The following is a 10,949-nucleotide window of genomic DNA, read 5'->3' on the forward strand; positions in this document are numbered from 1 at the left end:
CTCTAGACACCCCATCTGCCGACACCCCACCTCCTGACACCCCACCTCTAGACACCCCATCTCCTGACACCCCCACCTCCCGACACCCCCACCTCCCGATACTCCCATCTCCTGTTACCACCATCTCTGGCATTAAGTTCCTCGTGCATTCTGGAGCGGTCACACCCAACCAGAGCAGAGACCTGTGAGTGTCCGTCACTCACACGTTGTCATGCACCCGTTGCCATGTCCACGGATGACTTCTGCCGCCCTCAGTCTCTGGGAATCAGTCGTCCTGCCGTGACTCCGAACCTTCCTCCTTGCCTGTCTTCTTACTGATTTGTTTCTGTCCATGTGCATGAGGCTTCTGTCTTATTCCCGGGTTATCATTCATTATCATTTATCCCAGTGCTCAAATCGTCCCACATGGACCCTCGGGAGCCCCTTTGGACAGTCCCCATGTCCCTGTAATGCACCTACTGGCCTCTGAGCCCACTCTCACTGTGGGGCGCACAGGCTCGGCCTCTGAGCCCGCTCTCACTGGTGGACATTTGGTGTTGCAGGCTCGTCCCGTGCTCTCCCTGCCCAGCCCTCAGATGCGCCATTTCTTGGAGGAGTCCTGGTGCCTTTGAGTGGATGGTGATTTAGGCACCAGGTCTGTTCACCGCTGCCAGGGAACGGCGTGCCTGGACACGCACGCTCTTCTCTTCTGTGTCTGTGTATCAAATCCACAAGTGCAGTGGGGCATGCCGGTGCACACCTGAGGTCCCAGCCGCTCGGGAGGCTGAGGCGGGGTGATTGCTTGAGTCTGGGAGCTCAGAGCCACAGTGAACGTGAACTGTGCATTCGTGAGCTATCCATTGCGGCCTGGGTGACAGAGCAAGACCCTGTTTCTAAAAAAATAAACTTTCATGAGTCCATTTTCCAGCTTCTTTTCCAGTCCAGCGCTGCTGGGCCCCCCGGCCGTCTCCCTTGCTGTCCTTTACCTCCCGTCTCCGACCGCCAGTGTTGGGTGACTACACTGTCGAGATGGGGAGCTGCTCTTTGAAGGCCCATGATCCTTGGAAAGGACGTCGTGAGGTCCTGGGAGGCGTCCCCCTCATGCTGCAGTCACTCGGCAAACAATCGCCAGACCCGCGCTAGTGCTGGGGCACAAACGGGAAGGAGGGGGCCCTGCAGACCACGGGACTCTCAGCTCCCTCGTCACCACCCACACCCACGGGCTGGCCTCCCAAAACGTCCCCCATCTGCCTCTGGCCCCCCATCCCGATCATTCTTTCCACCCTGACCACCCTGGGGTTGGGGTGAGCCAGGCTTTGCATTGAAGCTGCGAGCCTGAGGCACAGTGGCCTGGTGGCCCTGGCATCTCCCGAGCCGTGAGGTGGGAACCCCGGGGCGTTTCAGTCTGGGATGCCGCCGGCCCCGCCTCTCTTGGGACTGTCGAGCAGGGGGCCAGGTGGGAGGGTGTGGCTGCCGAGCAGCGGGGTGAGCTGTGTCCTGCCAGGGGTTTTGTGGGTGGAGAAAGGAAAGCAGGGCTCCAGTGAGAAGATCTGAGAGCGGGAAGTGGGTCTCTCTGGAGGGGCACACTTGAAAGTGGCCGAGCCGTGGGGCTGCGTGCTGCGATCTCAGCTCTGAGCGGGAGGCTCTGCCTGGGGGTCGTCCTTCAGGAAAAGCAAAGCAGGACCCCCCCTTCCACCCGGGGCTTCCCTCTCCGCCCAGGGCCCGGCGTGCTTGGCGCTCCTGCTGTTTTCGTTTTTGATGGGAGGCACTGCCTCTAACGCTGGTTTCCTTGTGCAGTGGCCGGGCCACCCTTCCCGCCACCCTCCTCCCTTCACACATGGGGGTGGTGGCGGCGCCCTGGAAGCCCACGCTATCCAGGGGTTGAGCTGGATTTAGCTTTACCTTCTCTGGGGCAGGGGATACTGCTGTGAGGGTGCTGGGGGGTTTCCTGGTGGGGTTAGAGGGAGGAAGTGAGAATCGTGACAGGTGGTGGCCGAGCTGTGGGGGAGCCAGGGGGTTTCTTGATGGGGTTAGATGGGGGACGTGAGAATTGCAGCAGATGGTGGCCAGGCTGTGGCTGCTTGCTGAGGGCCCCCTTGTAGCTTTCCAGGCAGAGGGGAAGCCCACTCTTCCCGCACACACACTGTGCGGGCTGTGGGCGCCTCAGCCCTGTCAAAGCCACCCTGGTTCTGTCCCCATAGGAGGGCTCCCCGAGGACTTTCTGAACTCCCTGGAGAAGACGGAGGACGGCAAATTGAAGGTCACCCTCAAGTACCCCCATTACTTCCCCCTCCTGAAGAAATGCCACGTGCCCGAGACCAGGAGGAAAGTGGAGGAGGCCTTCAACTGCCGCTGCAAGGAGGTGAGAAGCCGCAGCCGGGGGCCCCGGGACAGCGGGTCTGGAGCTTGTGGGGCGCATCTGCCGCACGCCTGTGAGGTGCCTCCAGGCTTCACACTTGGATGGCCTCCGGACCTCCCCGGCCAGGCCCAGTGGCGAGCAGAGGCCTCCCTGTGGGGCTCCGCTGCCCCCTGGAGGTGTCTGTGCTGGGCTCCGCCCAGACCCTGGGGCCACAGCTCAGGGCCCAGTTCATCCTTCCCAAGCTGAGCCTCCTGCTGCTGCTCTGAGCATCTGGCCACGGCACGTCTCGTCCTTCCCTTATCTGGAGCCGCCCCTCAGGTGTGTCAGCCCAGATCATTCCTTTTGTCTTAAATGATGGTGCCCGGACCTGAGCCTGGGTCCACAGGTGGGTTGTGACCAGGCCTTCTCGCTGTGACCGGTGTCAGACGGCCATTCCCACAGGGATGTGTGTAACTGTCCCTGACGCCATGGCGTGGTCAGTCAGGTGGCCTCTGCACATCTCCCGTTCGCTGTCTGGAACAGGCAGGAGCTCTAGTGGGCCTCCGTGGTCCCCTGACGACACCGTGTTGGTGCCCGTGTGGCTGGCGAAAGGGGGATACGCACCGATCTCTGCAAAGGGATGGGCAGGCACCGATCACTGCAGGGGGGTGGGGGATGGGCGGGCGCCCATCACTGCGGGGGATGGGCAGGCACCAATGGGGGGATGGGTGGGCACCGATCACTGCAGAGGGGGGCTCTTCGCTGTTCGGGGACCGGGAGCTCGGCTGGCTCAGATGGGATGTGGCTGCCCTCTACAGGCTGGCTGTGAATTCACGTTGCTGTAAGCCTGAGTAGGCAGACCTGTGGGCTGGGCACACCTCGACTTTCCCAGTGCACCTTGGAAGGTCAACTGGCCAATCCCATCCTGGTCCCCAGGCTTGGGTCCTAGTGGCAGAGTGAGGGCCAGGCCAAGAGGGAGCACACGGGCGGGCTGCGTTCCAAGTCCCAGGGGATGTGCCGCCTCAGAGAGCTTGCTGCTGGTGGTTGGCCTGGCCCCCATTTGACTGGCTGCTCTGCACGCACCTGCCTGGTTACAGGTGGGTTTCCTGTGGACCCAGCACATGTGCTGGTGGGCCCATCTGTCCTGAACAGGCCTCTGTTTCTCCTTGCAAACACGTCGCATGGGTTTTATGCGTCGTCCCCCCGCCCCCACCGGCTTGGTTGGCAGTGCCAGTCCTCAGAAGTGAGGCCGTGTGCATGTCGTGTGCCGGTGGCGATGGGCAGAGCCCCTGAGACTGGGAACCAGGGCCTGGACATGGGGGGGTCCCCACATGCAGCAGTGATGCCCTGGAGGCTCCTCAGACAGCCCTTCGTCCCCACACCACGTTCCGTGTGAGGCCCTAGAGTCATTTGCACCCCTTCTGGTTCCAAAAAGGACTCGAAGGATTATAATGACACTTGTGGCGTGACCAGAAGAGTTGTGTAGTAACACAGGCAGAGGGGGCAGGGGCTAGAGATCAGGGGGAGCTGGATATGAGCCCCTGGCCCCCGGACAGGGCGTGCTGGCCCTGGAGGTGGAGGGAGTGGCGCCCCCGGGCGACAGTGTGGTGGTGTCGGTTGCAGGAGAACTGCGCCATTCTCAAGGAGCTGGTGACGCTGCGGGCCCAGAAGTCCCGCCTGCTGGGTTTCTGCACGCACGCCGACTATGTCCTGGAGATGAACATGGCCAAGACCAGCCAGACCGTGGCCACCTTCCTAGGTAGCCCTTCCTTCCTCCTCCACCAGGCTCCCTTGGGGGAAGGTTCTCAGGGTCACCCCAGGGGACAGTCGGGGCTACCCCTAGATCCCTGTCCTTTCCCTCCATGAAGAGGGACTTCTGACGCCTGCCCTGGCTCCCTCACTCCCCTGGAGGGACCCTCACAGAACAGGGAAGTGCCCAGGCCCTGGAGTCAGTTCCATGTCTGCACGCGGCTCCGCCGCCCCTCACCCTGATTGCGAGGATGCTGGGCTCCTTGCTAGGAGCTGCGGGCCCTCCCTTCTGAACGGGGAGGCTGACGAAGTCGCGGCCACGGGCGGGCAAGCCCAGGGCCATGAAGGAGCCCGCGGGGTGAGAGGCCCACCTTTCTGCCCTCCCCACAGATGAGCTGGCGCAGAAGCTGAAGCCCCTGGGGGAGCAGGAGCGGGCGGTGATTCTGGAGCTGAAGCACGCGGAGTGTGAGCGCCGGGGCCTGACCTTCGACGGCCGCATCCATGCCTGGGACATGCGCTACTACATGAACCAGGTGGAGGAGACGCGCTACCGCGTGGACCAGAACCTGCTCAAGGAGTACTTCCCCGTGCAGGTGGTCACGCAGGGGCTGCTGGGCATCTACCAGGAGCTCCTGGGGCTGGCCTTCCACCACGAGGAGGGCGCCAGCGCCTGGCACGAGGACGTGCGGCTCTACACCGCCAGGGACGCGGCCTCGGGGGAGGTGGTCGGCAAGTTCTACCTGGACCTGTACCCGCGGTGGGTGAGGGCAGTGGGGGCGGGGGGTGCACCCAGGCCCTGGGTCTCCTCAGAGCCCGGCGTTCCTGTCTGAGACGGGAAGGAAGTCGTTGCCTGCTCCACGGGGCCTCGGGGATGAACCCTGAGACATAGCAGCCGTGGGCACACCACAGGGGCCGAAAATGCGGCTGTCCCTGTTTCCACTCACTCGGCCACCCAGACAGGGCGCAGCTCTGCCCAGGCCGGAGTCTTTTAGGGGAGGAATGGCAACCGGGGCCTGGCCGTGGTTTTCGTGCTGCCCCGTGCCAAGTCGCCTCTGCTGAGAGGGAGGTTCAGAACCTCAGAGGTGCCCGGCGTTCTCAGTTATCAGTCAGGTGGGCTGAGGGATGCGGAGTCAGGGACCTTGTGGTGTCTCTAGTCCCCATGGGACCTGACACCGCCTCCCTCCCCAGGGAAGGAAAGTACGGGCACGCGGCCTGCTTCGGCCTGCAGCCCGGCTGCCTGCGGCAGGACGGGAGCCGCCAGATCGCCATCGCGGCCATGGTGGCCAACTTCACCAAGCCCACAGCCGACACGCCCTCGCTGCTGCAGCACGACGAGGTGGAGACCTACTTCCATGAGTTTGGCCACGTGATGCACCAGCTCTGCTCCCAGGTGGGCGCGAGGCCTGGGCAGGGGCAGGGGCTGCCTGTGGTCAGCAGGGTCCAAGCCCGAGGCTTCGGCTTCCGGCTCTCTCTGCGCCCGCCCGGTGGCTCCTTCATCCAGTGCCACCCAAAGATGGTGACTCCTTCTCATGCCCGTGTCCTGGGGCTGCCCCAGCAAAACACCACAGACCAGGGCTTACACAAAGGGCGTGTATTTCTTCGTGGTCCTGGAGACTGGAGTCGGAGGTGACGGTGTCAGCAGGGTTGGCTCCCTCCAGGTCCCTCCCTGGCCTGCAGACGCCACCGCCTCCCTGCATCCTCATGCGGGCGTCCTGTGTGGGTCCTCATCTCCTTACAGGGACCCCAGTCACGCTGGATCGGGGCCCGCCCAGCAACCTCACTTGACGTTAGACATCCTGTCTCTAAGTCGTCACATTCTGGCAGGGCGTGGTGGCCCACGCCTGTAATCCCGGCACTTAGGGAGGCCGAGGCGGGCAGATCACCTGAGGTCAGGAGCTCACGACCAGCCTGGCCAACATGGTGCCAACTTGTTGCAAGCATCTTTCCTGGCACACAGTCAGCTGTCGCTCCTCAGAAAGGCTCTGTCCTGTGAAGTCGCTGAGAACCCTGAGAAGTGCATGCAGAGCCATCCCTCTGACCAGGGCTGGGTTCCCGGGAGCCTCTGGTCACGTGTTTGCCAACTGATCGTTCCAGAACCTTACCGTGTGTGTTTTGGGTTCAGGACGCCTAACTGCTGTGCAGCGCTGACGGGTTCACGTTGAACACATGGCCGGCAGCTCTGTCCCCCACACCTGGGCGCAGCTTGCACACACAGGGTGTCCCCAGGAGGCGCATCATGGCCTCCTGGTGCTGAGGGACACAAGACAGTGCTCTGCACGACGCTTGGGACCTTTTAAACCCAAAATGCAAACACCGTGCCCCCACTAGACTGAGAAAAGGATGCTTGCTCACAAAATAAGCTGAAGCGAGAAGACAGAGCGCGGCCCTGTCTGAGGACCGTCTGAGGGGCTTCTGAGGAATGCCACAGTGCTGGCCTCGGGCGTTTCCGTGGGTCTTGGTAGGCGAGTTTGAAAACACGGAGTCCAGGAATGAGGATCAACCTTGTGTCCGCCTTTCCTGGCTTCCCCGCCACAGTGTTTGCACAGCACTCGTAGCCAGCACACGCGTGTGCATATCCACACAGGTGCCTGCACAGGTGCCCACGCACGTGCTTGCAAGCCCGCTTTGCGTGCTGCTTTCTGCGTGTGCCTGGCGCCTGGCACAGCGAGTTCCTTGGTGCAGTCTGTCGGGACGAGGAGCGTGGCTGTGTGCTCCTTGGAACGGAAAAGCCTCGGTGTTGCAGAGGGGACCTTGAGGATCACCCAGCGGTTCCCTGGCCCTCGGCTGCCAGCCACGCTTCCAGCAGGACTTGGTCAAGGGCTGTGCCTTTAGGGAAGGTTCCACACACTCACAAGCAGGGAGATGCAGCACGCCTCACAGCGTTCTGACCTGGACCTGGCCAAACCCCAGTCCCAGCCCCTCTGGGGTGGAGAGCTTTCAGGGAGCAGCGGCTCTGTGGACGGGGGGAGGTGTGGGTGGCCTCCAGGAATGGGGCGTGTGGCCGGCATCTTCAGGTGTGTCCTGCTGGCACCGGCAGCCAGCAGCAGCCCAGGGGCCTCGGGGTCCCGGTCGTTTTCCAGGTTCAGGGTGGGAGGGCCGGGCCCAGCACGTCACCTGCACACCTGCCCCGTTTGCACTGTGGCAGCTGACACAGGCCAGGCTGGCAGGAAGGGGTCGGGCAGGGCCTGGGTATTCTGAGGCTCTGCCCCACCCCCGCAGGCGGAGTTCGCCATGTTCAGCGGGACCCACGTGGAACGGGACTTCGTGGAGGCGCCGTCGCAGATGCTGGAGAACTGGGTGTGGGAGAAGGAGCCGCTGCTGCGGATGTCTCGGCACTACCGCACGGGCAGCGCGGTGCCCCAGGAGCTCCTGGAGAAGCTCATTGAGTCCCGGCAGGCCAACACAGGTGCACCCGCCCGTCTGGGGAAGGGCGCTAACCTCGGCGGTGGCGGCGCACAGCTGGGGCCTGGCATGTGCCCGGGGAGGCGGTCAGAGCTCTGGGCAGAGTGGGCTGCGGCAGGTGCAGAGGCCAGCTCCTTCCTCCCCCTCCACCCAGGCCTCTTCAACCTGCGTCAGATCGTCCTCGCCAAGGTGGACCAGGCCCTGCACACGCAGACGGACGCAGACCCTGCCGAGGAGTACGCGCGACTCTGCCAGGAGATCCTCGGGGTCCCGGCCACGCCAGGTAGCCACCTTGAGCCGGGCACACCCTGGAATTTGGGGCCTCGGCTGCTTCCCTGGGAAGGTGAAGGGAGTTGGTCCCCATGCTGCACTTAAGTGCAGGAGTCCCTGCTGGGGAGCCGCGGAGCACGTCCCAGGCTCCTCGGGGGACAGACCCAGCCGAGAGGCAGCTGCAGGCCCAGGGTGGAGGGCGGTGTGCGGCCCCAGCCCCCAGGAGGGGTGTGTGCCCTGGAGCCTTTGCTTCGAATGAAGCTGGCGTTTTCTTGATGCAAATGTATGACACATGCTTTGTAAAAAGCCCGGAGAAGTACAGGAAGGCCTAGGAGTGTCCGATCCTGATGATGATAAGTGGGCCCTGTTTCCATCACACCTGTTGTCCTGTGTGCATGTGTGTTCATACACGCTTGCAAGGATCCAGAACTTGGAAATACAGCATGATTTTAACATGGGTGGTATTTTGCTGGCTTAATGCTCCAAAGACTTTAAAACATCTTTCCACAAGCGTTTTCGGCAGCGTTGCCTGTGCTGTTGCATGGGCGTGCCTTGCTTTATTGATGCAATCTCATGATGGGGACGTTTGCTTTGTGGCAGCTGACAGCCCCATTAAATGAGCTCCTGTCCTTCCAGGAGAGGGGCAGAGACCTGTGGCCCTCGCTTTGTGGCTGGCTCTGGTTCTAGAAGTATCCGGCGGGTTCCAGCCCTCTGATCCTCCAGCTTCTCCCCATTCCGGGCGGGGGTCTCAGGAGTCTGGCTGGACGTCTTCTCCTGGGGGAGGAGCACGGGGTGGGGGCTACAGCGTGAACCCCGCCATGTGTGTGTCCCAGGAACCAACATGCCTGCAACCTTCGGCCACTTGGCGGGTGGCTACGATGCCCAGTACTACGGGTACCTGTGGAGCGAGGTGTATTCCATGGACATGTTCCACACGCGCTTCAAGCAGGAGGGCGTCCTCAACAGCAAGGTACGTGGGGACTAGGGACAGGGAGGGCGTCCTGAACAGCAAAGTACGTGGGGACCGGGGAGCGGGAAGGGCGCCCTGAACGGCAGGGTGAGGGGGAGGCGGGGAGGGGGAGGGCGTCCTGAACGGCGGGGTGAAGGGGAGGCGGGGACGGGGAGGGTGTCCTGAACGGTGGGGTGAGGAGGACCGGGAAGCGGGGAGGGCGTCCTGAGTGGCAGGGTGGGCCTGGGCCCGGGGTGCCGGATGAGCCATACCAGCCCAGGCACCCTCTGGTCTTGGTGCGGTGCTGCCCACAGCTCCCCACTGGGCCCTGCAGGAAGCTCCACACTGTCCCCTCAGGCCTGGGGCTGTGAGTGCTGGGAGCTCCGTGTCTTCCCACACGAGTCCTTCCGGGATCTGCGTGATCGGCCTCAGAGCCATGGACTGAGACAGACCCTTCTCTGGGGAAGGCTGGCTTGGCGTTTGCCATTTATTTGCTTCTCCAACCTCCAGTGTCCTCACTATGAAGTGAGGCCTTTACACCGTGTGAGCCTGTGCCTCCCGCTGACTTGGTGCGACCCAGGCTCAGGGCAGCCGCCGGAGTCCCTCACAAGGAACAGGTGGCTACCAGCTTTGAGGGCCGGCCCTGCCCAGTCTACATTGCACTGGGCAGCCTGCAGGTACCTCGGGGCCACCAAACCCAGGCGCTCAGCTGCTCCCTTTACAGAGGTGCAGAGGCCAGGACCTGGGGGAGCAATGGTCCGACAAGCCCCCTGTCTTCATAGACCAGCAGGGACCTACCCCCTTCATGAGGCAGCCTCCAGCAGCTCCCCCTGCTGCTGAGGTGGGGGGTCCCGCCTCTGAGGACCGGCCAGAGGCTGGGAGCTGGGACCGTGGCTGCCTGGCTCTGCAGCCTGCCGTCCACGCAGGCGCCTGCGGGGCTCTGGGGCGTTGGGGTCTCTTTGGTGGCCGTCTCCGGCCGCCTTGCGGTCTCCTCTTTGCCTCACCTGCCCGTAGTCCCACCGTCACAGGGATAGGCTCGAACCCAGGCCTTTAGGGTGGCCCAGAGCGCAAGCAGCTCCCACCTTGTCTAGCCAGAGGCTCAGCCACTTCTGTTCATGGGCTCAGCCTGGGATTTCAGTGGGGGCTGATAGGGGGAGCCACCTCTGGAGTTTAGGGAGTACGCACGCCTGTTCTGAGATTCTGATGAAAGGCACCTGCGCTCCCCCACCTGTGCTGATGCAGGCGGCCTGCAGGCCTCCCTGGGAGCCTGGAAGGGGTTGCTCCGAGGCCCCCTGGGCGAGGGTATGCAGACTCCCGGGGTCCTTTGCCTTCCTCCCTGGGTTTCCACCTGGCCACAGTGCCCTGTCTCCTTGGCAGGTCGGCATGGATTACAGAAGCTGCATTCTGAGACCCGGCGGCTCCGAGGATGCCAGCGCCATGCTGAAGCGCTTCCTGGGCCGCGACCCCAAGCAGGACGCCTTCCTCCTGAGCAAGGGGCTGCAGGTCGGGGACTGCGAGCCGCAGGTCTGCTGAGGCCCGGCACTGCGACTGCCCAGACTGGCCCGCACTCCCGCCGCCCTGGTGCCTTAGCCCCTGGCCCAGGATGGGGCAGGCTCTGGCATAGCGCCCAGGACTGGCAGGGTGGCTGAGCGGCTGTCTCTTGTCTCTTGTCATTGTCTGTCCCCACCCGGTGGCCCACCCGGCTAGAGACGGCGTCCCCAAGACATCTGGAGGGCTCTCGTGGCTGCCAGGGCCTCGTCTTTGTTGCACTAACACGCCCCTCCCTGGGAAACGTCCCTGGTCAGGAGATGGCTCTTCTTTGAAATGAAGTCATTAAAAGGAAACAGAAAAGGAGAGAGGCTGCCTGGCCTGGTCGCTGGCTCCTGTGCTTTTTTGTCCAAGGACGGCTGGATGCCTGGTCAGGGTCCGGCCCTCGGGCTGTTGCCACACCAGGCCCTGGAGTGGGGCTCAGGTCCTTGTTGGGGGCGGGGAATGAGGGCCCGGTGACTGGGCCAGTTCCCAGCCAGGCCAGCCTGGGGGCTCTGAGACACTTCTGCTTTGTCATTCTGGAACTTTCTCTCCCCTCCCTGCTCAGCTCTGGCCATCAGGGACCAGGCTCCGCTGGTCAGACAGTCTGGAAAGCCAGGGCAGCCGCTGTGCGCACAGGCAGCCGGGGCGGGGCTGGGGTCAGCAGCTGCCCACCCTCTCACCCACAGGGGAAGGCTGGGCTCACTCTGGCTTCATAGGCAGAGTCTCTGGGGG

The 10,949-nt window shown here is 63.3% G+C and overlaps 1 protein-coding gene across 1 annotated transcript in view; it reads left to right on the plus strand.

Annotated features, from left to right (window-relative positions):
• The window catches only part of THOP1 (thimet oligopeptidase 1), a 26,465-nt gene extending 15,927 nt beyond the window's left edge, over positions 1 to 10,538 (plus strand). Inside the window, exons 6-13 of the mRNA XM_011997452.1 lie at positions 2,181 to 2,341; positions 3,941 to 4,076; positions 4,457 to 4,823; positions 5,255 to 5,456; positions 7,286 to 7,472; positions 7,623 to 7,751; positions 8,572 to 8,708; positions 10,065 to 10,538. Of these exons, the coding sequence (XP_011852842.1) occupies positions 2,181 to 2,341; positions 3,941 to 4,076; positions 4,457 to 4,823; positions 5,255 to 5,456; positions 7,286 to 7,472; positions 7,623 to 7,751; positions 8,572 to 8,708; positions 10,065 to 10,220 (1,475 nt within the window). The 3' untranslated portion in view covers positions 10,221 to 10,538. The remainder of the gene's footprint in view (positions 1 to 2,180; positions 2,342 to 3,940; positions 4,077 to 4,456; positions 4,824 to 5,254; positions 5,457 to 7,285; positions 7,473 to 7,622; positions 7,752 to 8,571; positions 8,709 to 10,064) is intronic.
• The last annotated feature ends 411 nt before the right edge of the window (positions 10,539 to 10,949 follow it).

This window comes from Mandrillus leucophaeus, unplaced genomic scaffold (assembly GCF_000951045.1).
Source record: "Mandrillus leucophaeus isolate KB7577 unplaced genomic scaffold, Mleu.le_1.0 Scaffold54, whole genome shotgun sequence".
In the NCBI taxonomy this organism is placed as follows: Eukaryota; Metazoa; Chordata; class Mammalia; order Primates; family Cercopithecidae; genus Mandrillus; species Mandrillus leucophaeus.